Source organism: Limanda limanda, chromosome 13, assembly GCF_963576545.1.
Source record: "Limanda limanda chromosome 13, fLimLim1.1, whole genome shotgun sequence".
NCBI classification, from domain to species: Eukaryota; Metazoa; Chordata; class Actinopteri; order Pleuronectiformes; family Pleuronectidae; genus Limanda; species Limanda limanda.
The window spans coordinates 13,534,005-13,561,469 of record NC_083648.1 but is presented as its reverse complement, the minus strand read 5'-3'; the positions used below and the strand labels follow the sequence as shown (position 1 = coordinate 13,561,469).

The 27,465-nt window shown below is 46.3% G+C and overlaps 1 protein-coding gene across 2 annotated transcripts in view; it reads right to left on the bottom strand.

Annotated features, from left to right (window-relative positions):
- Positions 1-5,056: 5,056 nt before the first annotated feature.
- ptch2 (patched 2) overlaps positions 5,057-27,465 on the bottom strand; it is a 26,350-nt gene continuing 3,941 nt past the window's right edge. Inside the window, exons 3-24 of one of the 2 annotated variants that reach the window (XM_061084735.1) lie at positions 20,429-20,618; positions 20,274-20,343; positions 20,089-20,180; positions 17,891-17,999; positions 17,686-17,772; positions 17,439-17,560; positions 16,446-16,593; positions 15,300-15,431; positions 15,059-15,214; positions 14,869-14,961; positions 14,629-14,754; positions 13,419-13,785; positions 12,780-13,304; positions 12,026-12,168; positions 11,683-11,863; positions 11,311-11,591; positions 9,962-10,099; positions 9,262-9,404; positions 5,920-6,325; positions 5,703-5,806; positions 5,236-5,657; positions 5,057-5,110 (exon numbers count right to left, since the gene is read on the bottom strand). In XM_061084735.1, the coding sequence (XP_060940718.1) occupies positions 5,076-5,110; positions 5,236-5,657; positions 5,703-5,806; positions 5,920-6,325; positions 9,262-9,404; positions 9,962-10,099; positions 11,311-11,591; positions 11,683-11,863; positions 12,026-12,168; positions 12,780-13,304; positions 13,419-13,785; positions 14,629-14,754; positions 14,869-14,961; positions 15,059-15,214; positions 15,300-15,431; positions 16,446-16,593; positions 17,439-17,560; positions 17,686-17,772; positions 17,891-17,999; positions 20,089-20,180; positions 20,274-20,343; positions 20,429-20,618 (4,070 nt within the window). In that variant the 3' untranslated portion in view covers positions 5,057-5,075. Of the gene's footprint in view, positions 5,111-5,235; positions 5,807-5,919; positions 6,326-9,261; positions 9,405-9,961; positions 10,100-11,310; positions 11,592-11,682; positions 11,864-12,025; positions 12,169-12,779; positions 13,305-13,397; positions 13,786-14,628; positions 14,755-14,868; positions 14,962-15,058; positions 15,215-15,299; positions 15,432-16,445; positions 16,594-17,438; positions 17,561-17,685; positions 17,773-17,890; positions 18,000-20,088; positions 20,181-20,273; positions 20,344-20,428; positions 20,619-27,465 lie in introns of both variants that reach the window. The other variant, XM_061084734.1, reaches the window with a different exon arrangement.

Genomic DNA, 27,465 nt, shown 5'->3' with positions numbered 1-27,465 from the left:
TTTCAATAATATCTGTCGCAGTATTGCGGCTGTAAGAGAGCGTTACTCTGCTGGGACAGAGCGTTAATGTGGATGTGCAGGGAAACAATCCCCACTCCCCAGATTTGTGTGGTATGTCACCCTGAAGTCTGCTTTCTCACTGGCTTTACAACTAATTCCCCCATTCTTCTCCTCTCTGCTGTGCTTAGTGCAAAAGTACAAACACATACACCACCCCCTGCTTCACACACACACATGCATGCCAGTGCATGCTTTTGCACACATGCAAACACACACACAAAAACACACACACACACACACACACACACACACACACACACACACACACACACACACTTTACTAATCAGCCCTATTGAATTCCAGCGACAATGGGCGCTCATCCTCGGGCCACCCAAGCAGTGCACACAGTCACACACACATACATACACACCCACGCGCGCACACACTAACACCAGCATCACCAGATCACGAGTTCAGTCTTTTGTTCCTTTATTGTGTTTTCTTTTCCTCCATTGACCTTACCTTCACACACAGGTCAGGAGTTGGCACTGGCAGATCTGGATATTTGGACTATCAGCTGCTATCAGAACACACACACACACACCACACACACACACACACGAGACTGATTCTGTTTAAAGGGATAGTCCACCCAAAAATGATAAGTCACTAATAATCTTCTCACCCCTTTGCCCATAGAGGGGTGGGTGGTGTGGTTGAGTCCATAAAACACTTTTGGAGTTTCGGGGGGAAACAGTGTAGCAGCCGATCCAATACAACTGAAGATAGAAGGGACTAATCATCAATATATGACCGTTTCAGATAGGATCGAAACAGGAAGCTCAACAGTCTCCCATTCGTATACACCTAGATTATTTGATCATTGTCAGTGTCGTGTGTAGTTTCCATAGTGGATCGTGGATTTTTCACCAATCCTGGAGATGGAGGTCAGAGGTCAGGATTAGAAGGACCCCCAGCCTGTGCCATCACATTTAAATGGGATTATTTCTTTCTGGCTCACGTAGAAGGAAATAAATGTGTTCTGAATATACTAAATGAAAATGTCTTTGTATAACAAAAAACAGCATTTGAGCTGTAAAGATGTGGTGCAGTGGTTTGGTGACTAACAACACGCATCTCAGTAAAGCTTTTTTGCTGGGTTTCTTACAGGACGTGCTGTTGTATTGAAAATACCAATTTGCTCCATGCTGTGAATATTGGACTGAACAGTTGTTTACCTGATGTCCACTGAAACGCATGCTGGGATCGGCTCCAGTCCTCCTATGAACCATAGCTGGACAGCATGTTCTCATTTTCTTGTCACTGAGCTGTAACATTTAATACAACATGTGGTCCTGGGAAGACATGCAGTCCTGCGGCAAATTTCATTCATCTAAAACTTTAAAACAAAATCAATTGAGCCAGCGTTGTTTACTGCTTTTGTGTGTGCGCGCATGTGTGTGTGCGTGTGTATGAGGCTTGGACTAGCATGACAGTAACTTCAAAAGGCAGAGGTATCAGATTCAGACATTGACTGTGTTCCTTGAGCTGACAAACGAGGAGCTGTTGTGTGGAAAGCGAAGGAATTTACAGCATCTACCTTTCATCTACACAGGTGGGCCTGTGTGTGTATGTGTGTGTGTGTGTGTGTGCACGGGCAGAAATTTAGACAGACAAGTCACAACAATGATCCAGAGAGCCAGTGATCCCAGGCACTTTCCAGGTGGTTCACTGCTCCACTTCAGTGCGTCTCAGCTTTGAGTCATTGTTCATGAAGTGGAAACGCTTTACACAGCCTCATACAGTAAGAAAGGACACACAGCAGAATGTGCGTGGTTATTAAATACACATTCTAACAAACAGACCTTGACATACATTTTTTCAGGCAACTGGTATACATGACACTAGCCCCCAAATCCTGAAATCCGTTTCCTGATCATTTAAAAATAGATTTAAAAATTGTAATTGTTGATGGTCAGGGCTTATATATGAGCCCTCTCTGTATATCAAGGATCTCCTGACTCGGTATGAGCCGGAGCAGCATCTTAGATAAAGGGATTACCTTTTATATTGCACTTTGTAGTGTTGTTAAGAAAAGTGGGGCATTAATAAAGCTTATTATTATTTATTAATCCTTTCTACACATGAAAGCGTTCAATGAGATAATTAAAACAAGGATAAAGAATACAATGCAACAAGTTTTCTATCTATACTATTTATCATGAATCTGTGCCAAGCAGTCCTCAGGTCAGTGAAACCAGTTTCTCATGTAACACAAGAAACAGGGCTAATGGCTTTTTGGGGCTTTAAATTGACTCTGAGTTGTGATCTTACAACTATTGTGTGTACACTCTCCTGACTGTACACACAATACCTATTTCTGGAGACATGACCAGTGATCAGGCTGAAATGTTGATATGGAATCAATAAAGGTTTAAGCAGCATTAATGCTTTTAATCATCTAATCTTCCTTTTATTTGATTAATTTAAAAAAAGGTCATTATGTTGGCATTCGTTTTACAATTTTCCGCCTTTTACTGCTGAAGTAACAATTGTATTGTGTCGTGTTTTGTGTCAATTTCGTAAAATGGAAATAGTTGTCTAATCTTGAGCATCTAAACTGATTTAATTGTTTCAATGAGCTAGACAAAATAAAATGACTGGATGACTGGATGATTTTGGGTTTAAAATATCATTTTACTGACACCAAACCTTTGGTTGACCCCTCAACAATACACCATGAGGATGGAGTAGGCCTATAGTATTTACAGAGTGTATTTAACCAGCAAACAGAGTCAGGTTTAGGACACCTGCATTTGTGATAACAGTATTGACCCTTTTCTTCTTTGCAGAGTTAGAGACAAACACACCACAAAAGACCGGCAACAACACCTTCGAACACTTTGTTTTCATTCAATTTATTTTGTTAGTTAAATTTCTATAGCAGGTGAGGGAACATAACGGTCACGCAAGGGTTTTCTTGAGCATAGTTTTCAGAAGTCACAGTGTTTTAGACATGGACAAGAACATTAAAAAAAAAAAAAAAATGACAATGAAGAAGGAAGGGCCGAGAGAAAACTTAGAAACAAGGTGTAACAGTGACACATTCCTACACACCTTCTCCTTCATGGTCCTCCAACCCTTCGCTCCACAAAAAAACAAAAACAAAAAACAAAAGGCCTCTGCTCTAAAGTGTTGTCAACCCCTCCCTCCCATAATCTCCCCCCAATCAAAAAAAATAAAATGCAAACGAAACAACAAAAAACAAACTCGGCAACAAATAGATATATTTATATATAATATATATTTACTCTTTAAAAATATAACTTCAGTCTAAATACTAACATCTGTACAAACTACAAAAATAAATTTTTAATATAAATAATTTATATGGCATGACATTAACAATTTTTTGTTGTTGAAATAAACTACAAAGGAACTCCCCCCCACCCCTCAACCCCCCCCACCCCCACTGTCTGACAACACCTCCCGTCCGATCGAAGTGACAAATGCTGCTTCGCCCGTTTCTGATGAGTAGCTACTGAACTCTTCTTCTGTTTTTACAAAAGAAATCAAAGCTGCCACTTTAAAAACAAAAAAAATGACATGAAAGAAAAAAAATAAATGATTGGCAAAGTTTTTCCCTGCAATTTAACCTGGCAGTGATGAGACCAATACTGAACGCACAACGACAGAATCTGTATAAATTAAACGATAAATCCTAAGAACCAAAAGAAAGAAAGAGCGTGGCGCATGTGAGGTTTGTATGAACAAGGGAGACATTAGAAAGTGAGTCGGAGCGGGCGGAAGCATTACAATTCAAGAATGAGCCTATTTACACAATGCGATAATTGCACTGGGTCACAACAGCATGAACGTGTTACAACCCGAAAGCAGCCAGCAAAGACGAAAGAAAAGAAAAGGCAGAAAACAAATAAAATCACTCCCTTTGCATTGGATTTTTCTAATTCCCTTTCAAAATAAAACGAGGAGGCGAGCAACATGTTTGTCTCAAAGTGACAAATGTGAACTTTGACCGCTGTGGAGCTTACAAAAACTGCAGTAGAGAAAACAAGTATAATCTTATCATAGCTCCTTCAAGTAGTTTTAAACTGCGGAGAACTGAGAACATTGCCAGACTCAACATGAAAATTTATACGTGAATAAGAAGTGACCCTGCCAGCGTGTCGACAGAATGATCACATAAAAAAAAAAAAAATAAAAGATATTCCCAGACGTGGACACATGATGTGATGAATGACAAACACCAATTTACTCTTCGTCTGGACGAAACAGATGATATTCACACGAAAGCGGGAACATAATACTGAGCTGGACGCTGCGATTTAGCAAGGACGGGGGGGTTTTACTGAAGGCACGGTGGTTACTGCTGTTTAGGAAACAGTGTAATTCTCTGCTCTTATTACACTGCAATAAGAATATCTATATCTAAAATACAAGAGAGTGTGTCAGACGCAGAATCTCTAAGTATACTGACGTGAGAGAGAGGGAGACGAGGGGGGGGATACTGCATTTTTTTAAGGCAAATCACTTACAATTATTGTGTAGCAGCAAAAAAAAACAAACATAACAATACAAATAGAAATAAAACACTGACCATGTATGTTCAATAGCCTAATATCTTAATAACATCTCACTTTCTGTGGACACTTTTTACATATAGCACATTTCTTATTCTATACACTATGGGGGGAGGGGGGGGAAATCAACTGCTCCCCCACACCCCCCCCCCAAAAATAATCTTTTACATCTGATCTTTTACACAAGAGTATACCCAAGTTATACAGTACTCCTTTAAATAGCTCTTTTTTTAGTATTAAAATATATACTCATAGATTTATATAATTCTTAAAACAAGTCATTTGTTTCTTAATATGTCCTTGAAATAAATCTTTTGTCGTTTGTTGTTGTTGTTGTTGTTTGAAGTCTATGTACAGTTGAGAGTTGGAGACGCAGCGTGGTGCCCCATGGGGGGGGGGGGGGGTCAAGGTGCTCCGGGAGGCAGCCAGAGGCTTGAAGAAGCAGAAGGCACAGTGTGTGTGTGAGAGAGAGTCTAGCAATCTTTGGCTGCCTGGATCCTCAACCCACCTGCAGCAAACAAACACAGGAGAGAGAAACGAGTTAGACTCAGAAAAAAATAGGCTTCCGCCGAAAAGGCTTCACGTGGCACACTTCTCAGGATCACAAGTCGGGACGTGCTGAGGTCGACTCACCTTGTGTCTTGCAGAGCTGATGCTGTGTCTGTGTTTCTTCCAAGTCCTGGATCTCTATAGAGTTTCTCTTGTATGAAGAAAAGTTTGTTTTGTCACCACGAGTCCTTTTAGCAGCCTCGAAACAGTCTGACTCGCTTTCAGTGTCAAAACCTTCATGCATGTAGCCTTGATACGCCGCCCCCGGCAAGTTCGGATGCACGGCCACCGTCACAGAGGCTGTGGCGGTAACCACGGTAATGGGACCCCCAGTCGAGCCTTGTTGCAACGGCAGGATGGAGGTGCTATTGTTATAGCTTGGCCCTTTAGTCCTGTTTGGCTGAGGCCCTCTGCCGTTATGAGGCCTGGGTCCACTTTGACCTGAAGTCCTCCCAGGGTAGTAAGCTCTGTCGCTGGGTAAATGTTGGCCGGGCTGAGCCTGGGGCCTGTGGAGGCCCGGCTGCTGCTCCCGCTTGTTCCCGTCCCAGCACGTGACCTGGGAGCCGAGAGGTGACTGTGCGTTGTACGAAGATTCATTTGATGGTTCTATCCTCCCACCGGCGCCTGTTGCATTTTCTTTGAACGGCTTCACCACCTGCAAAAAATAAACATTTTTATAATTTACTTTGAGAAAAACACATTTATCTAAAAATCACTTCATCACACAGGTGGAGTTTCATATCTTATCGGTGTGGTTGTGTAGCGTACCGTGAGCTTGGGGAAGCTGGGGTTCTTGCTGGCTTCCAGCAGTATATGAGACGTAGGAGGTGGAACGTTGACATGCGATTCCATGTATGCGCTCCGGTCACAGTACTTATAATCCTCCTCCCCGATCCCTGACGTGGTGGTCATCTCAGAGTAATACTCGGAGTCCGATGACTCCGAAAACGCTTGCTGACGGGGCGACCGCGGGTTGTGGTGGCCCGTGTAATATCCGTGGTGGGTAATGGGTGGTGGGAGGGCGGGCTCGGGGGAGGGTGTGGGCAACCGGATGGCATTGTCCACTGGAGTGACTTCAGATGGCGGCCCCATCATGGAAAGGAGGACCGGCAGGAGAACTAGGCCGTTCAGCATGCCCAACACTGTCAGGATGACCAACACGGCAAAGAAGTACCTGGAACAGAGAGAGAAGAGGGACGTTAGAGCCGACGTCAGATCGAACTAGATAGTAGCATCTTGTAAACTCTCATTTAAGAAGGTGAGGTACAGTGAGATAGCTTTGAACCGCTAGCAGCTGCTAATTCTGAAGCAGGCTATAGGCTAATGCATTCCAAAGGAGATATGCTTGTGCACTATGCCAACATCCCTATATTCCTATTTCTAATCTTATTTGTTATTAATTGTCAGGAACATGTATGGCACTTTGACACAAAGTGGGAAACATTTAATATTTGACAAAAATCTTTAAATTGTGCTATAGTGCAAATTGTCTTTTATTGTGACAAAAAAATGGTAGGGGGCCATGGTGTCGTGATGTTCTACATGGACGACAACACACATATGTGATTCGATTCCAAACACACACATAGTTGGCACATGGGGAAGGGAAGCAGCTCAGGGGAAGAAGTCAGGGAAAGCCCAGTATTTGTGTATCAAAGGCAGGAGGACGGGGGGGGGGGTAAATCTGATTCCCTGCTCAGTCCAACTGAAACATGCTTTGATGCCTCCACTGTGCTGCTGCTACACGACATTCTCTCACTCTCTTTTTCACCCACACTCTATGCATATGAGGTTTTTTTTTGTGTCTGTGTGTGCGTGCATCTCAGCGGAGCTCTGGGGAGGCCGGGGGTGGAGGCCGGCCACAAGAAAGAGCTCCCCAAGAAAATTAGAGAGGACTCCACTTAAAGACTAACAGAAAGCAGAGAAAGAGAGAGAGAGAGACACACAGAGATGCTAACCACCAGCCAGACTTAAAGAGGTAAAAAAGAAAGAGGGAGGAAAGAAATAAGTGATTGATGGAATGAAAAAATTAAATAGAAAAAGCAAACAAGGACGGGGGTAATAGCTGCAGAGTGTTCTGAAAACACACTTCTCTCATCTGAACGGACGACCTGGTACCGCTCTAACTAGGACGCTCTTCAGGAAAAAGTCGATGGCTCACATGTTGGGCATGATTTCACAAACCATATTGACACCAACCACTCTCCGACATGTTTTCCCCTTTCCTCTTTTAACTGCTGTCCTTTTTTCCCCTTCCTTTATCAGAAGCACAGGCATGTCCTCTAGTTTTGACAAAACACTTCAGGGAGACATTTCTAAATGACGCGAGCGGAGTGAGACAGAAAGATGGAGAGTGAGACTTTGGTGGGACCTCCAACAGCGTCTCACTGTTAGGAATTCTGTTGTTTATATAAACAGTAATCTTTTCCATTCGTTTTCAGAGCCTGGGGAGTTGTGTGTGTGTGTGTGTGTGTGTGTGTGTGTGTGTGTGTGTGTGTGTGTGTGTGTGCGTGCGAAAGAGAGCGTAAATGTGTGTGCATTTTTCCTTGTGTGGGTGTGTGTGTGCATATGTGGCCCGCATGTGTGTGCATGCATGCTACGAAGTGTGTGTGTGTGTGTGTGTGTGTGTGTGTGTGTGTGTGTGTGTGTGTGTGTGTGTGTGAGAGCGGACTCTGAGCAGAGCTGAATTAGGCTTGCTGTTTATTCAGTGCATTACAAGGCCAGGAGATGTTTACAGCAGTATATTTATGCTACTCCCTAGCTAGCCAGCCCTGGCTTGCCCCATTCACCCGTTCACAGCTACAACTACAACTAAACAAGACCTCCAACAGAGATACTAGACCCCTCTGTCTCCCCCTCACCCCATCCTCTGAAAATGATCTTTTCTATGGGAGAAAAGCATTAAATCAAGAGGCTGAAAATGCACTGTATGACTCCCTAAATCCTAATCCAGTTTCCTATCAGTTCTCAATTTCTATCTCTTTAATCCACCACTGTGGAGGATGCATTCATCTAGCCTCCAGCTACCCACCCACCCACCCGACAGAAAGCCACCCTCAGAGAACTTCTCCTCCTCTCTCTGCCTCTACTCTGTTTCTCCAGAAAAATGTTGCTTTTTATGTCGCGGAAGCCTGCTGCAGTCTGTGAGCCCAAGATTGTGGTTTCGGGTTTGGGCTGAGACCACGTTCGGCTGAAAAACATCGAGCTATTCGTCTTTTTTCCACTCTGACCATGAAACAGTGGTAGAAAACACACCCACACACATATACATATGCACACATTTTAAACTTGCATGCCCGCGTTAACACGCACACGCATAGTGGGGAGCGAAGTCTGTTGGTGGCCTACACACAACTGACTGGCTGACCAGTTCAAATTTAGCTCCACTTTTTATTATGGCACCTAACATGGAGGGAGAGAATGCCAAACGGATGATAGGAATTTTAACAGATTCCCTTGTGTGTGTGTTTGAGGGAGAGAATCAGTGAGAACGAGAGAGAGAGAGACACCACCCAGTGGGTAGCAGAACACTTCCATGTTTACGAGCAGCTGCTACACACCCTTGATGTTTTTCCCCATTTGTTGTGCTCCGAGGCTGGGGAGATGGTAGTGTGTGTGCCCAGAGTGACAGAACCAGGTGCATGTTTTGTCACTGTGTGTGTGTGTGTGTGTGTGTGTGTGTGTGTGTGTGTGTGTGTGTGTGTGCATAAATAGGGGTATAACATTTCCACCTGCAAGCACCCCTGACCCCCCACAAGGCTTCTTCCCGTCTCCAAGAGAAGCTAGACAACTGGCTCCACACACTCACACACGCACACACACACACACACACACACACACACACACACACACACACACACACACACACACACACCCACCCACACACACACACACACACACACACACACACACACCCGAAGCGTGAAACCAAAACACTACTTCTTGTTAAGGTAACATATGGGGCTGAGGAGGGTGTAGACACCGCTGCGGCCAAAGGGAGCGCCGTCACTCTCACACACACAGCACAAAGTCCGCACTTGTCAAATTCAGACATACACACATAGCTACACACACACACACGCAAACATACGTAAACACAAAGCATCTCACCTCATGATGAAGTCAAACTCGGACCCTGCCAGCATGAGAACGCCGAGCAGCGTGGAGATGGCTCCGTCGACCACCGGGGCAAACATGTGCTCCAGAGCCACCTCCGAGCGTTTGTTTCGGTTGCCAATCGCTGTCAGGAAGCCCTGAGGTGGAGAGAGAGAGGGGGGGATGAGTTGGAAATCTTGCAGATTACACAAAAGTTGTGCTTGCGGCGAAGCTTGGCACACTTCAGAATTCCTGCCTTTGGCTGTGTTGGGGATTGCTACGCTACACTACAAGACTACACTGTGCTCGAGAGCTGCCAGCGTGAACCAGGAAGCCAAAAGTTTCCCCAGTAAATCTTTAATCACACTTATTTCACCTTAATCACTTTCCGTTTCAGGCATGAAGCCACAGGAGTCTGTGCTTTGCACTTTAAAACGACTAAAATGTTGCAAAATGCAGCCCATTGCGTTAATGAAATTGGTTAAGCTAAATGCTAGAACAGAGAGAAATTACATTCAATCAATAATAATAAGTGAAATCACAGGTTAAATGTAAGTCTTCCCTGCTGTATGCAGAGATTAAGATTAAGATTTATTTTGTTGTGCTCACATGTTAGTGTATAGTCGCTATTTCACAGTCTAACCAGAAACTTCGGGTTTCAAGTAAAGTAGGTCCCTCTAATTGTGAATCAATCCATGTGTATGAGTTGACTCACCAGTGCAATGTGAACAGTGAACTCCACTCCGATGCCCACAGAGGCGATCAGGATGACCACGGGGATGGCGCTGAGCTTGATGCCGATCAGACCCATGATGCCGAACAGCTCCACCGTCATCATGGCCAAGATAAACACCTGAGAAGAAGAGAGGGAAAGGAAGTGAGCCGATGTCCGATCCTCGACAAACTGTAACTGGCAAGTAAGTGAAAAAATACATAAGCACTTAAATAATAAAACTTAATGTCGTTTGCAGATTTGTCCCAACACAATCTTTGACCCTGTGCTCAGGATCACAACCACAGGGCCTGAAATTACCCACCTGTGGGCAACTATCTTGTTTTTCACATGATAGCAGTATTTTATTGTTTCCGACATTTTAATGCCACATCAGTACTTCAGTTTGTCTTAGCAGTAACTGGGTGATGTTACTGTAAACCACGGTACAAACAAGTCTTCAAAAACAAGGAGGAAAAACAGTTCCCGGCCAACCGGAGCTTTTGATCCCAGCGGGGGCTATGAGCCGGGGCACGGTTAAATTGGAAATGATAAAAGCCGTTTTACTGCACGACCTCATACGGGCTGGGTGAAACCTTTACTGGCAGGCTGATGCTTGGAAACCATACATGCGTGTCGCTGTGTCTTGAGGAGACTGGGTAGAGTTGCTGTCTCAATCAGTGCTGCTGAGGGACCGCTACTTAAATTAAACACATTCCAACTCAAACTGGCACTGTTGTTGTGCTACACTTCGGCACCCCCACTGGCCAGGGATATGTGGATTTGTGTATGTGTGCGAGTCTGGGGGGCCCTTTGGGATCACCGGTCCCACCAGCTCGTGTGTGAAATGCTTTCCAAACACTGCACACTCAGATCATCTCTCTCTTTTTCTCACACACACATACACAAATCCACATATCCCTGATGGATGGGTTGAGCAGGCCAAGGTCGCAACTGGGAAGATCTGTCCTGTCCCCAAGCCTCTCCCTCTCTCTCTGACAAAAGCTGTGAGGGAGTTGGAAGTGGAGGCTTCAGGAGGGCAAAGCCTTTTCTTGCTCCTTTGCATTTCCTTTTCTAAGGCCGGCCCAACTTACATTAGAATGACAAAGGTCCCTGTGTGTGTGTGCGTGCGTAGTGGCCCTCCACAGAGAAAAAGGGGCCCCCTAGACAGCATTATTGAGCTGTGAGGAGAAGGGTGAGAAGAAAGTGAGAGGAAGAGGAGCGGGAGGAAGGGGGTAATGATGTTGTTGACGTAGGATGAGAGGGACAAGGTGAGACAGAAATAGGCCGGAGTGGAAAACAGTGGTAAGGATGAGAAGGAGTAGGACGTGATGAAGAGATTGTTGGCTTACAATGATGCCGGCGGTCCAGGGGTTGAGCAGGAGGATCGCACAGACCAGGAAGGTGCAGGCGAGAACCACACTGATCGCCAGGAGGAACCAGTGTCTGAGGCCAATGTACTGCTCCCAGAACAAGAAGGGGTATCCGTTAGGGTAGTTGAACACGCCCTTGCGGCTGAACTCGTCACAGATGGCCCGCACGCTCTCGATGGCCTCCACAAAGTCGCTAGCCTGGCGAAGGCCGTTCAGGTAGAAGGGGAACTGGGCAAACTCGAGGGCCTCTGCAGCTGGGACTGAAGGAGACAAGGACATTAGAGATCATGTTCGTACCACAAGTGAGTCAGGCATGTCCAATCCACACTTTTATAAAGATGAGACACTTACTGCGCAGATTCTCCCCTGTGGTGTCGTACTTGTCGTGAATCCACTCTCTGGGATGGGGGTAGAAGTTGGCCTGGGAGGCAGCGTAGCCCAGAGGATCGTTACTGACCCAAACGGTCAGGTAAATGTAAAACACCTCTGGGGGGATCAGACCCTCAGCGTCTACCAGCCGACGAGACACCAGCTAGAGAAGAATGATTTGTATTTGAGTATTTGTCAAACTGAATTGTAAATTACACAGCTTATGATATAATTATCTACAATGCCACACACCATGTGTGCTAGAAAGGACACGTGAACTCTGTTTTCAGAATTTTTGTTGGGTCTTTGAAGCTCTTGGACATACCTGGCTGTAGTTAAAAGGCTCCTTCTTGGAGCCGGTCTGGATGAGGAGTTTGTACGCCAGAGCTCCGTCCTCCGTGCCATTGCGATAGCTGTCAGCTGTAATCCTGCCCGCCTGCCAGTCAGCATCAAAAGACATCTGTAGACCTATGTGTGAGGTAGAACAAAAGAAGGATTAAATTATGGGTGTCATTTAGAAATATTATGATTTCTATGATCACAATGAGGGAAGTGGGGTTGACAATATGGAATATCAAGTTTCTTTTTTCCGTCTCTCTTTTTCTTCAGCTGGCTCTGATCAACCTGTTAGCGATTACTTCCTCCTCACTGGGCCTCTGACAGGTCTGAGCCTGAGGACACACGCGCACACACACACACACACACACTCACACTCACATACACACACACACACACACACACACACACACACACACACACGCACGCACGCACACACACAAAGCCATGCAAAGATAACCTATGACCCTAACCCATTCACTGCACCACCCCTTAGCCCAGGTGTACGGGGGTACACAGCTTGACTGAACTCTGAACTTTCACTCACCCTCTGCAAACTCACACGTAGGAACACACACACACTCACACACACACACACGCTCACACTCAATCACTCCTGTCCTTAAAAAAGCACACCTGAAAAAACCTCAACCAGTTTCTGATATCATTTTCCAAAACCCTCAGGGGAAAGAATTATTGCATGACTCATTCAAAAAATAACATTATTCCTCCTGAATTCTTACCTCTGAGCCAGTCCTGGAAGTAGTGCAGCCACATGCGGGGCAGTTTGCCGTCGCTGTCTCGGACCACGCATCGAACAGAGTTAAAAGCGTTGTGCAGCTGGATCAGCAGCCGCTGCGATCGAGCGTAGTCAAACCCATCCATGGTGACCAGGTACATGTTGTAGAAGGAGAAGTACTTGAACTGGGCGTCAATGAAATCGTACTCCTTGGTGTCGCGTGGCACAATGTCAGTCAGGTAGAGGCCGTCGTGCACCATGGTTGTCCCGTACAAGCTGAGGCCCAGGAGACCCAGGAAGAGGACCACCACAATGGCTTTGCTTTTCGGGTTGAGGAGCAGAGGGGCGTATTTTTCCCTGGCAAAGCTGGACAGGTTCCAGTGTAGGAAAGGGAGTGGGACGCACTTTTTTCCCGATTTGGAGTCTTTCACCTCGGCCAGGAGGTCCCGGGTGGAGCTGGAGGTCGGGTTGAAGAGCTGGGAGCCGTAGGGGTCCGGCACTGAAGTGGTGGTGGGGGAAGGAGTGGTGGCTAGAAGAAGGAAAAGCAAAACAACATTATTAGTGTTTCGGCCTAAAAAGAATTTGACAAAAAAAAAAACAAGCTTCATATAACTTTATTTACCTGAAGCCTGGGAGGTGGGGCAGATGATGATGGAAGTCGGGCTGGTGGAGATCTGTGAGGTAGGCGGTAGAATTGTAACAATGTGCTGTCCTGCTGCGTCACACTGAGTGAACGCCTGCACTGTGGTGGTGATCTGGGTGCTGGTCGTGATCGTGGACCCAGCAGTGTACTGGTGCGTGTGCGTCGTTGCCGTCGTGGGCGTGTGCGTCTGCTCCCCAGCGTCCGACAGCTCGTGGGGGGAGAGGTGGATGACTCGGTTGGAGCCGGGGCTGTACAAGCAGCAGAGGACGTCCAAGCGCTTGTCCTCGCGCCGGTGGAGGTCCAAGCTCAGGATGGCGGGGAAGATGAGCAGCACCATGGCGAAGTTAAACACGACCACGATGGCCGCCTAGGGAGAGAAACACAGAGAAAAACAAAGTGAGAAGAGGCGGAGGAGAACAGTATGTGGAAATTACTGGCACCCTAATTCAGCTGGGGAGAGTCAGGGCTCCTGTTTTTTTTAAGCCCAGAAAGTGAAGAAAAGACTCTAAATCACCAGACAGGAATACTAAGCAAGCCAGGAGGGGAGAGGGAGAGAGAGAGAGAACAAAAGAAAAGAGAGCCAGAGAGAAAGAACTACGAATGATAGAAAGAAGCAGGAGGAGGAGGAGGGGGTTTATATATATGTATGTATATCTATATGTTGCAAGTCTGAGCAAAACCATCGCCCTTCACCACCACCTCCCCATTCCCTCCAGCCCCTGAAGCTGACATTCTAACTGGCTGTGGTTTCCAGTGTGTGTGTATGTCTACGTGTGGGTATTTGTGTGTGCTTGTGTGTTTCGGACCACCCACAGTTAGTCACAGATCAGAGCAAACCGCCTTGAAGGGGCCAGTGATATACTGATCCAGTCCTCCCTCTCCCTCTCCCTCTTGTTCTGCCTCTGTCTCTTCATCACTCTTTTTGCTCTGATTATTCCACATTACACACATGTACACACACAAACACACACACACACATTTATGCACACGTACAGACACACACACACAGAGGCACACACACAAAAAAAGTTGGCCCCGTAGCGGCAGCAGCAATAAAATGGGGAAACAAAGGCTTTCCCTTACTTTGAATGAATGTCACCTCTCTTAAATTATCTCTTTCATTTTCAAAGGAGCCCCCGGCCTCTCGGTGTGTGATTGTGTACATCAGTTTATGTCTGTGCGAGTGTGTATGTGTGTGTGAAGAACGTACCTGCAAGGAGAAAGCCCGCAAGGCAGGGATGGGTACGAGGGCAGCCATGAAGAATGCAATCATGTTGTTTATGGAAGTCAGAGCGACGCTGGTGCCGGTGCGACGTAAACAGTCGCCTGTCCGGTCCTGTAAAAAAAAAAAAGAAGAAAAAGTGAGATGGGAGGAGAGGTGAGGTGAGGAGAGGAGAGGACACTAGAGGAGAGGAGATGAAAGGACAGGAGAGGAGTCTCTTCAAGGTACCTTGAATGGGATGCAAGTTCCAGTTTCTGTGAAGGAGTGAGCCAACAGAAACATGTCATCCACACCGATCCCTAGTGCCAGGAAGGGAAGCACCTAGGAAGAAAAACAAAAGGGTGAGAATGAAAATTTGATTTTCACGAAGAAGAACAAAAATGCGAGAGAACAAATTGAAGTCTCCGCTCTGGCGTACCTGTGTGGTGGCGGCGTTGAAGGAGAGTCCAAGCAGGGAGCACAGACCCAGGCCCGCGGCCACTGACAGGGCCACCAGCAGCACACCGGCCAGCCCCACGGCCCCCTGGGACTTAGCACAGTCCCACCTTAGCATGGTCACGCACGCATAGGCGAGCTGGAGAGAAGACGTCCACATTAAGTATCATCATAATTTGAAATATCTTAAATTGAACTAAATTTAAATCAGATAATATGCTCACCATGAGCAAGTATCCTCCGGCCACCCTGATGACGCTGACATCAGAGAAGGATTTCATGATGTCGTTGAGGGTGGTGGTGGAGAAAGCGTGGATTGACTGGCTGGAGTTAGTTGGGATGCTCTGATGGACGACCTGGGGGGGGATACAAATTTCTTGCATTAAAAAATGAACTACAATCTGATAATCTAGAACGATACAAAACATCCTCCACAGCCCGACACAACCAAGCCTCTCCAATAACCCCAAACAGAAAAAAAGGCCCCCCGGTCTCTTTGAAATGTGCATGTGTGTGAAATGAGTACGAAAGTGTGTTTGTGTGTGTGTGTTTTGTGTGTGTGTGTCTTCCGGGGATAGCATGCGTGTGTGTGTGTGTGACAACTGAGGAGTAATGAGCACAGATGCCAGAGGTTGTGAGGTTGTGAGGTCAAAGGTGAAAGGGATGGATAGCATGGCTCGGCGGGCTAAGGCACTCTCCACTCCCTGTGCCACGAGTCGACCAATTGCTAACCGGCAGCAATTTACCTGTTGGCGTTTCATCGCCGCTTGCTCTCTCTCTTTTTTTTGTAACGCGGAGGGAAAGAGGCACGGCGTCTCTCTGAGTTTAGGTTTGTTTCCACTTCCTCCATTCCATGTCCCTCACCTACCTCCCCCCCTGCGTCCCTCCTTACCCTCACCATGGTGGGTGTCAGCTATCACAGCAACAGCTTGTTCCTATAACTAGGGCTCTGACAGAGAGGGATGATTGACCTACCCCCCACCCACCCACACACACACGTATGCACATACCTACTGCCCTGTGATTCGCTTTACAAGGGAGCTGAAGACTGATGGAATTCAGACACTGCAGAAAGAATGAATGAACGTGTGTGTGTGTGTGTGTGTGTGTGTGTGTGTGTGTGTGTGTGTGTGTGTGTGTGTGTGTGTGTGTGTGTGTGTGTGTGTGTGTGTGTGTGTGTGTGGTTGTGTGTGTGTGTGTGTGTGTGTGTGTGTGTGTGTGTGTGTGTGTGTGTGTGTGTGTGAGCCAAAGCAAAACAAGCCCGCATAGGGACAAGGAAATGCCTCCTCACTTTTCTCATCCTCTTTCTATTACTTTGTGGTGCCGTGTGCATTAGAATGTACATGAAATGTGTGTGTTCGTGTACGCACCTCCACAAACTTCCGCTGCCAGGACTCGAGGATGGCGGTGGCCTTGTCTTCGTTCCAGTTGATGTCGTGGATCTCGTAGTCGTCTTTAAAGTGCTCGTACAGCTGCTTCGGACTCATCAACAGGAACATGGTCTGGAGGGCCTCCGCACTGCAAAACACCAAAAAACGAGAGATGTCAGGATTGTGAAACCTCTATTGCATTCTCCATCTCCCAATTAGCGCATTAAAAACCATCCCGTTTGACTGTTTGAATGCCCGTTGTTTCCCTAAACCTCACTATAGCCGGAGTGCACCCCCGTGCCAATGGCGAAAGGCAGGTGCCGTTTCGTCTAGAATTTGTCTGCCTGCCTGTCTGCCAATGTAAACAGCCAAAAGCAGGTGTTATCTAGACTGTCTGTCTGCCGATCTCCAGGCTGCGAGCCCAGATGTCCTCAGGTTTTCTTGGCACTAGCACGGGCAGTGAAAAAAAACATGAACGAAATGATCATAAATCACATCCCCGAGTAAATGCGTCTCCAAAGACGTGTTGGGCCCATGTGGGTCGTGATCTGGGCTCCGACCCAATATTGCCACTACATTTGTATTGGTCTCTTATCAAGAGACTTTTTCTCCTTCTAATTCGTCTTCCCTCTTTGGCCACTTACACAACAAATGTGTAGCAGGGTGGGGGGGCTTTATGTGGCTGTCAGTCATCTTTAATTGGCCTATCCTGGATCGGGGTCATGGAGGAAACCGATCCCTGTGCGTACGAGGCATTCCTAGCATGTGTCTGTTGGGTTATTAGGGGTTACACAGATTCCAGTCGCAGCGGCTCACAAGCTGATGGGCGGCCCGGCTGCCTGCTCAGCTGGTATTGATCACACACACATACATACCCCCCCCCTGACTCTCTTACTATTACATCTTCCAATGACAAGAGCAAATTTATAGCTGCTGTGTAAAACCCCCTGAATATTCGCGCTCTGATCTTTACACGCATTAATAAACGCTCACCTCAGCAAAGTGTCCTGGCTGCTTTTGACCAGCCCACCGAGGATCAGCTCCTCCTGCCAGTGCATGAACTTCCGGCTGAAACCGTGGCAACCACCCTGGAGACGCCTGGCAATGTCAGGACTCTGAATGGAAGGAGAGCAGGGGGACAGACAGAAAAAAACACAAGAGATATGTTATGAGTTTCTGTTGTGCCACGGCTACTTTGTATATGGAATGACTGAAGCTTTGGTCTTTTGTGTGGTCTTACCTCTCCTCTGTCTTTGTTGGGGGCACTAAGAGGGCAGTCTGGGTCTGAGGGATCCAGACAAGACCTGTTCATGTAGGCATGACCCACCTGCAGAATTAAAGAACATTACAAAAATCTCAGTTTGTGGAAAAAGGTATGCACGTAGATGAGTTAGCAGTCATTGTTCATGAGTCTTTCATTCAGTAAATGTGTCATTGTAACTCACCTGGGCTTTGTCCAACATCTCCTTAAATCCTTCCAGTGAAGTGAACTGACTGAGCTCCTCCATCAGCTTGACTGGATCCAGATTCATCCACTGGATGTCCGGCATACCCCTGAAGAGCAGAGACACAATTAGGAAATGATAACCTGAAGATCACAAAACTGTAAAAGAACTCCCACCGCACGTAGCCTGTGAGGCTATGTGGCTTTGCATCCCTGCTGAAGTTCAATTTTAGCAGAAAAAAAAAAACTTCAGTTGATTTTACTTCTCTCTGCTCGGGCCGCGCAAAAGGCTAGCTGCAGATACAGGATAAAATAGCGTTTATTATCCTGTTTCACGCTGCCACAATGCCCAGGGAAAAGGCAGGGTGGCTGCCTGCTCGCTTCTATTCCTCTATGTCCTGCACCGAGTCATAACAATTACCTCTGCCTCACAAACATCTTGATAAGGAGGGAGGGAAGGGGAGAGGCTGAGCTGGGAAATAGGTGAGGGATGCGAGAGGAAGGAAATGATGTTCACTGACAAAGAACCTGTTACACCTGCTCTCCCTCTTCATAGGATACATCCATCACCTTCCTCCATACTGCCATCTATACAAATTGTTTTCATTTAAAGTCTATTTGCTTTCTTTGCTTTTATCAGAAGAGGAATCAATGCTCTTCAGTTTGACAATGCTACTCAAAGATGGACGGTATATAATATAATATTCCATGATAGACAGAGCGATATTATGCTTTGAAAACAGCGAGGATTTGAGATTCTGCATTTGAGATAGACGTTTCCTGCAGTGATTGAAAAAAGAAGAGAATAGAGAGCTCCATCCTATTCTCACATACCAGCATCCCTTCTGCTGCAGCTCCCAAAGACACACTCCTTTATCAGCTACTCTTTGCTTGAGTGAACCGGGCCTGGGCCCTTTTGTTTTTTCATCGATTGCTGCTCTTTGTTCGCACTCTTTCCCATCTCCCTCTCTCCATCCTCACTCCTTTTAATTTTTCCCCTTTTTTATCTTTAAAACCAGGGCTGAACGGGAAGCGGAAGCCACCGGCCTCAGTGACCACAAGTTCGCCTCAGCCATACGTGAAAAAAAAAAGAGTAACAAACAAATAAGGAATAACAACAGATGTGGAGCACTTTAGTGTTATTTACAGGAATACTTGGAGGACATGTGAATCATCAAAGAAACACTTATCCCTTCTCGGTTGTTGTGCTCTCACAAAAGCCAACTGGGAGATGCAAAGAATGGGAAACTTGTTTGTTTCTGAACTCGCTGGCTTGTCATGCAACACACTGCTGTCAGCTCCGGACAGAAACCTAAACAAATATTCTGTTTGCAGGGAAACATCTGCTATGATCTAAACTATCCTCTATTAACCGAGGGCTCAATTGAAATATCACAGCTTTAAAAAAAAAAACCTCTTTCAGTGACTCTATTTCTCAGGAGAACTTCGCAAACCAAAAAAAGGAGAAGGAAAAAAAAAAAAACTTGAATCCACAAATGCCCAAATACGCCCCGTCTCTGCTGTTAACTGTCTTGTAGCCTCTCTCTGTCTTCTCGGGGGACTTGAGACTTGAATGCTTCCCATTTTATTTGTTGGACAACTTCGGAGCTGGGAGCCCGGGGCATTACCATGAGAATGCCGAGTGTTAGCCGTGAGCTGACAAAGCCTGCCCCCCCCCCCCTCCCTCCTACGGGGCCCCTGCACTGACGGACACTCACTCGTAAACTGAAAGAATGCTAACCATTGTCTGACCCAAAGGGCTCCCCTGCTACCACCACCACCACCACCACCACCACCGCCTCTCCGCCCTCCGCTCTACCAACCCACCATCCAGTTGCCGCTGCAGTCATCTCCCCTCTCTCTCGCTCCATCTCTCCCTCACTCTCCCCCTCTTTTGAATTTCTCTGTCAGGACATCCCCCCACCCCACCCTCCATCCTCCATCCAGTCCCTCTCTGGGCCTTAAAAGAACTCTATTACTGACCGCCGCTGTCAGTCACAACACCCACTGACAGACTACTGAAAGCCCAACTGTATGTCTCCATCTAGCATGTGTTCAAAGTTACGGACCCCTCCAAAAGCTCCAGTCCGCAACGCAAGTCAGATGGAAGCAGTGACAGAAAAGGGAGAGCCTAGAGTCTCGATGAATCTTTAATATGCAAAAAGAGGAAAAAAGTGTGTGAAATATTCCGAGACTTACGGTAAATAGGCGGAGCCTCCCTGTAGTTTGGCCCCTTCCCAAAAACAGTCCAATGGGGTGATTATCATACAGGGAAATAGCTTGTCAATCATCTGGAATTAGGATATATATAAGAAAAACACGATTAGACATCGCAATCTGAAAAAAAGGAATGTTCATAATAACTTGTAGCTTCGTCAACTCACCCTTTCAATCATGACATTTTCAATAATAGGAACTCCTGATTTATAGCATATTTTGTTAAGATCCCATGATCTGGAAGAAAGGAAATACTTTTTTAGTGACGATCCTTAACCCAAGGAAAGTGATTTTTTCCGTGACATATCCGAGGTCTGCTTACTTTCCAAACAGCGACACCTGGACCTTGCTAGCAGACACAGCAGCTTCCATGTGGACCAGCAAGGCCTCCTGGGTAAGAATACTGGTGCCCTCTTCTTTGGGGGTCTGGATGAGCATCTGTGAGGTAAACACTGACTCCTCTCCCTGCTTCTCCTTGGTGTAGCGAAGCTCTGTACTCACCCGACTGCCAGCTAGAAGACAAAGAACGAAGACTTCTTTAACACCAAAGATAGCTTGATTAATGCTGTATACATTAGCACATATTACTTCAAATGCACAAATACACACATTGGGTTCATGTAACAGAGTGTCTTGCGTGCGCACACATTTAAAACAAGAACACACACATATCGACCAACGCCCTTGGCCCTCGCCAGTGTTGGTTTTGAAGGCACTTCACACAAGCCAGCATCTGGCCAAGAGAAATGAGTAATACAGCTTCTCATTGGCCCATTCTGTAAAACAGATGTGCCCTGTTAGGAAAACCAGCCTGCCGATGCCCCTGTAAAACCCCACCGCCACTCCGCCCAGGGCACCAGATACGGAGGGTTAGGAATACATGGAAAATGTTTAGGACGAGCAAAGGATGAACGGCTCTTTCTTCTTTTAATAATATCCGGTGTCCATCTTTGAGGACGTGAGGAGAGGAGAGGAGAGGAGAGGATGGTAGAGGAGAGGGGAGGAGAGGAGAGGTTGTGAATGACATGACGGGAGATAAGAATGTCAGAAGTGGTGATGAACAGGAAAGAGAGAGGATAACACAAAAACACGGAGAAAGACAGAGAGAGAGAGAAAGAGAGAGAAGGAGAGGGAGAGAGAAAGAGGGAGCGAGCTATATTGTGCTGTGTGGTAGACTCCAGCCCCCTAATTACAGGAGGTTGCCCTGAAAAGAGTTTGCCAGCCGGGGGGATCTGTGCCTGTGCCAAGTGGACATGAAACATGCCGCGCTGGATCACAGAGGGCCCGTCTGCCCCTCTCGCTGTCCCACTACATGACAAGCCCAGAGAGAGCGGGAGGAAAAGAGGGGAAGTGGAGGGAGACTGGAAAACAGGGGCTACCTCCTTCTTAATTGTCACTCTCGTCACTCTTTTACTCACTTTCACTGCGCTGCACTCGATCCTGAAGGCTTTACCCCCATTTAGCATCTATTTCTCTATTCCCCTTAACACCGCCTATAGCCCCTTGCCTCTGTCTCTCTCTCTCTCTCTGTCTCCCTCTTTCTTTCCCTCTCTCAGTCACGCTCTCTGTACCTCCCCCAGCCTGGAGCAGGCTCCTATAATTGATGGGGAGAAAAGAAAAAACAAACTATTCAGCCCAGGCCGCGAAAAGTGTGAGATCAGGTTAGAAACTCAGGGCCTCGGAGACACACTCCCAATACTTCTAGGCTTTACTTTCAAGGCTTTAATTACTTACGCAGGAGCAGGAGAATATCGGGTCACCTCGTTTATTTGCAGTCATGGGCGCCTTCCCCCCCCCCCCCCCAAGTGTCTGGCTCAGTGCATCCCAAAAGAAAATACCTCAAAATGGGACATGTTCTTGTTGGGTATACACATCTGGTCCTAAGTCGAGAGGTAGTTATAAAGCTTTATTTCCAAGGGTGCCACAACAAAAAGATATAGGATAAGTAATTTCCTGACGACTTTTTATTGTGGCTTAGAAACTGAAGTTTTCAAAAAGAGTATTTTCACACCGTGAGGGACATGTATGAAGTGATGAGGCCACAGCGAATGGACGTGTGGTTCCCTGCTACAGTTTCCTCGCCACACAGATTCCTAATCAAAAAAGGGCTACTTCAAAATGGAACTCTTTCCGCCCGTGGACCTCGTTGACATCTGTTAAACCTTTTTTGACATTTCGTATGTTAACCTCTGCAGTGTGGGGTTTTGATCCCAACAGGAACTGGGTGGCTCGGAGAGACTCTGGCTCTGTAATTACAGGCCTCCTGAAGTAAATTATAGCTATTTGTGTCTCGTTCCTCCCATCTGGACCACCCAGCCAGCCTGTCCTCTCTCTTCTCCCTCACTCTTTCTCGCCTTCTCTCCTCAACCCCCAGTCCGGCCCCAACCACCCAACTCTGAGCTCCGCAGCTACTCTGCTCACTTCAGCTCTCAGTCAACTCCGGCTCTGGCTCCAGCCGGGGACCTTGTCCTTTACTTTTCTCATCTGCTTTTTTTGCTCTTTCTATCCCCTCATTTCTCCTCTTCTTTTCCTCCTTCTTTCTCACTTTATTTCTCTTTGTCACTCTTCTTCAACCTCCCCCACTTCTACCCTCACTCAGCCCGGGCTCTGCAGCACAGCCTTAAAGAGACAGTTCCCGGAAATGTTCCCACCCTGTGAAGAAAGTGCCTTTGAGTGCGGAGCTTTAACACCCCGGCGGCTGGTAATTTCATTCCAATAGCAATTATGAAACATGAAAAATTAGTCCAGGTCTATAAAAATATAAATTAACAAATATATAAATTATCACAACTGTCTAAATCCCATCTTGAGCTGTATCGTTAAATGGTTTTCAGGAAGTTGACCAATCACAGATTTTTGCAAACAACTTGACTTTGTCGGCTGAAAACATGTGAATTGATATACCAACTTTGCCCCTATAAGAACTTTCACAACAGTCACAACTTTGGGAAAGTGAATATTGAGCAAAAAATGTCATAACAAGCCCTGATATGGTTTCATGGCTGTGCGGTGTACAGATACAATGTTTGCATCAATGTGTGTGTGTGCCTGTGTGGGTGGACCGGTGTAAACACTGGACCCTGTCTCCATCGACCTCAGTCATTTCCTCCCCACCTGACCCATACCCAAACACCAAACAGCCAGAATACCCTAACTCAGTGAAATATCTGTGGCTTCTCACATCTGGCTTCCAGGACGAAGCCAAGACCACCTTTAAAACACAGTGTTTTTATTCTCTTCTCTTCTATTCTCTTCTGTCTTTGTGGCTTACAGGCCTGGTCCCAGTTCCAGGCCATGATAGGTCAGGCCGAGCCACCTTCAAAGTTCAGTGTGGTAGATTAGCTGGATTAGGGGCCCTCTGAAAGGCCCCACGCTGCTATGGAGGAAGACCCAAGACGAAGAGGGCTATAAGTGACATGTATGCTGTTACCTGGTACATCGTGCATAGGAAATGATCTGCTCCTGATTTACAAAGCATGACAACACGAGAAGACACGTACAGACAATTTCCACACAGAACCCCCTTTGATAAAAGATAGATTAAAGAGGGGGAAAAATAGTTCTGACCACCATGAAGTAGCAACAATGTACGAAAAAACTAAACTAGAACGCTACGCCCTCACTGCCATTGCCCATACATCATTCTTTTTTTCACAGTGTTTTTAAATTGAGGCCCTTGAGAATTTCATTCTCTTGGCCTGGCACCCAGCATCACATTAAAACCTCCTGCTCCTTTTGTCACACGTGGACCCACCAGAATCACGACTGTGCCCCACTCTGGGTCCTCAGCCCGGCCCTGCCCTGTGTGGCATTCCCTAGCCAGGGCACCCCCCAGCAGATGGGCCGTTCCCCTCCATACAATCCCTCAGTACAGCAGCTTCAGACTGAATGCAGACCCTTTTGTCATTCACCCCTTCAATTTCTTTCAGATGTTTCCCAACTAACAGCAGAATAAAATAAAGAGGGAACGTTTTTTTCGTCTCTTTTCGCAACAAAAGTAAATGGACGCAAACTTTCCCAGCCAGTAAAACAATGCCGAAGTTGGCTGTGGGAGGGTGAGGCTGGGGGCGAGAAAGAGAAACTGGCAAGTTGCTATCTCACCTATAGAAATGCAATGTTTGCATATGTGTGAGTGTGGGTGTGTGTTTGTCTACATTTCACTGTATCTGTTAATCAGTCCTCAAAGAGAGAAAAAGAAATGTATCAACGTGTGAACACAATGAAACAAAAATTATAAATCGGTTTAAATCCAGCAGTTCCAAACACGAGCCCTGAGATCACACCTTAAAAAACTGTACCAAACAACATGAAAAATGAGTTTCACTTACATTCTATTCAGATGTGCCAGTGGTGTTAGCCACCGCACATAAATTTCCACCAGGGTTGGCATTTAGGCACTTTCTATTTCCATATGTATAGGCTTGCCTCTGCTAATTATGCTAATCATGGGCAGTGTTGGCCACTGTGAAAAATAGTCACATTAGACACTTCACTGACCGCTAATACTGCTTAATGTGTGGTTGAAACATACATTCATCCCGGCCTGAAAGGCAAAATTTTTCCACGTTGCTGGTCTCATTCAGACGAGAAATGAATTTATTGAGCCCCTGAACCATTTTCTTTTTTCCCTCCCAAGTACCAAGAAAATGCTCAGTTTCTCTCTCCTTCTCCCCTCTACTCCCTCTACTTTTTTTGTACTTTCATGGTGTGAAGACAGAAGCAAATGGTGCAAACTCTAAGGTGACTGGTGTCGCTTTATTTCACTTAGACTAAAGACAAAGGTTGCTCTTCAGCGTGAAGAGAAAGGGTGAGTTATCATTATCCCCCGCTTCTCGGCCTTTCAGGATATTGCATTCAACGTTGATAAAGACTCTGACGGCCCTTTTTTATATATATAAAAAAGCTTTGGCATCGGAAAAACTTTTTAAACATGTCTTATCACTGTCAGGTGGCTGCGTTGAAAGTTTATAACGGCAAAAAATTAAAAGTAGAGAACAGACTGCGTGTTTCCTGTATCTTGGAAGCAAACGCCATGTGTCCGTCATATGCACATGTATCTATAGCTGCTCAATGTGTGTTTATTTATTGGGGGGTGGTCTCGGCCTGTGTGTGTGTGTTGAGAAAGGAGATGGAATGAGGGAGACTTGGACTGAAGGATGGAGGTAAGGGGGGAGAGGGAGGGGGGGGGAGGGGGGGGTGGGGGGGGGCGGAGTGAAATAAACATTTAGAAGTGACCCAGGTTGACTCTGGTCTTGTTTGTTCTCTCTACCAGTGAGGTCCCGGGCCCTGAGCGCTGGGAGTTTATTTATCTAGCTGGGGCACCGCCGCGCACTATTCACCTCCAATAATGCCTCATAGAGCTCCCTTTCTGTGTCTGAACTGGGGCGCTGTGTGCGCTCCGATGAATTATAGCATTTACCTGCTGTGCCGCTCTGAGGGTTGTTTAGAGTAAAGCTGCTCCAAACATCGAAAAAATGCCCACGTGTGCATTCGCTCATTTGTGCAAACTCAAAGGGGTGTGTGTGTGTGTGTGTGTTTTGGTGTGTGTGTGTGTGTGTGTGTGTTTTTCTCTCATCCAGACTCTTTCAGTGTCTTTAAATCAATCTGTGTCTGCATCTGCTCCTATCTGCAAACTATCTGGCTTGGTATTCGTTCCTAGCTGGCTAAGATAACACATCAGTCTCCATGCATCCATGCTATGTGGACCGTGCATGAGTAGATCTATACCTCCCCCCCTTTTCCTCTCTCTGCACGGCCTCTTTATGGGACATGTGGTACGCCTGCTATCTGGATAGGACCTGTCTCGCTGCACTCATATTTGGACAGCTTGAGTCTGTGTACATGTCTGTCAGGCCTCACCCAAACTCTGCAAAGAAGGATGAGTTTAGTTAACGAAAGAGTAAACACCGCCACTCTTACATGGAGGCCGTTTCTTTCCTCTATTTGTCAAACAAGCTTTTCAAGTGGGTCTTTGTGCGTTGGGGAGAAAAAGGCAGCAGAAAAAAGTTTCAACATTTAATACGCGGCTCAGAACAATTATTGCAAAAAGAATAATATAGTTTCACAGATTTAATCACCTGCACCCTCCCACAGGACCTTACGTTGAAAGAGAGACACGCACTAGACGTTCACACATTTGGAGTTTGTTCAAGTGAGACAGGCGAAATAACACAAGCAAAGAAGAAAACAGTGTCAGCGAGCCATAAACCTTCCACCCTGTTCCTGCTTCCAACCCCCCCCCCCCTCGAATGCCTCCTCGTATCCTTCCCTTCTTCCCTGCACTTCTTTTTTTTACGATCTCTCTCCTTTTCTGCTCGTGGACAATGCAAACCGGGTTCACACGTTGTCCGGCTCACACCAACGTTCACACCTCTCCAAGGTGGGCAGACACTCACAAAAGGGTAGGTGTAGTGGATTATAGATGTAATATCGCCTTCTCTTTATGAGCTGCAAATATTTGCTTCACTTTTTGAAATGACCCTCCATAACATGACATTTTAAAGGAGCTTGCAAAACAAGATCTGTGTGAGTCATTTAAGGCGTTTTGATGGATGATGTCTGTCTTAGCGACTGAGGAGTTTAAGCCCAAAATGGCCCTTAATCCTCCTGACAGACTAAACACCCTGATACTGTGGCTTTTATTCTCACCTATGCAGGTGTGAGCACAGAAGGCACGATTAACCCTTTTACTTTACAAGCTGCATGTGCACCTTTGAAAGTTTCCAGACAAGTGTCCTTCAGGAAAAACAAAAAAGATATTGAATAAATTGCTGGGGGGAAGTATAAGTACTGTAAAAGATAAATATGCTGGGGAATGCAGGTATTTCACTCAGAAACACTAACTTTCCCTCCCATTCTCTCCCTCTCTCTCTCTCTCTCTCTCTCTCTCTCTCTCTCTCTCTCTCTCTCTCTCTCTCTCTCTCTCTCTTTCTAGACACATACTGCACTGCTGTGTTCGGCTTCACAGTGTTTTGGTGCTGCAGGAGGAGGAAGCAATTAAAAAAGCCCTGGTGGCCTGACTTCACAGAGCAGGCAGACAGGTAGAAATATAAACACACACACACACACACACACCCACACACACAAAGCACAGGCAGATACACACACACACACACGGGCATGCAGTCAGGAAATTCAGGCGGGCAGACCCACAGCCAGGCACGCTGTACACACAACGGAGGTGGCAAAGCTGACGTGTGAATACTGCAGGGGCAGCGTTGTGTATGAATATATGATTGGAAGCATATGCCCCTAACTCACACACACAGACACACACCCAGCTTCCACCATGCTGACAGAGTGTTAACACTTAAGGTGTCAATTCACAGCTAGTTTATTATGAACAAATTAGGACACAAG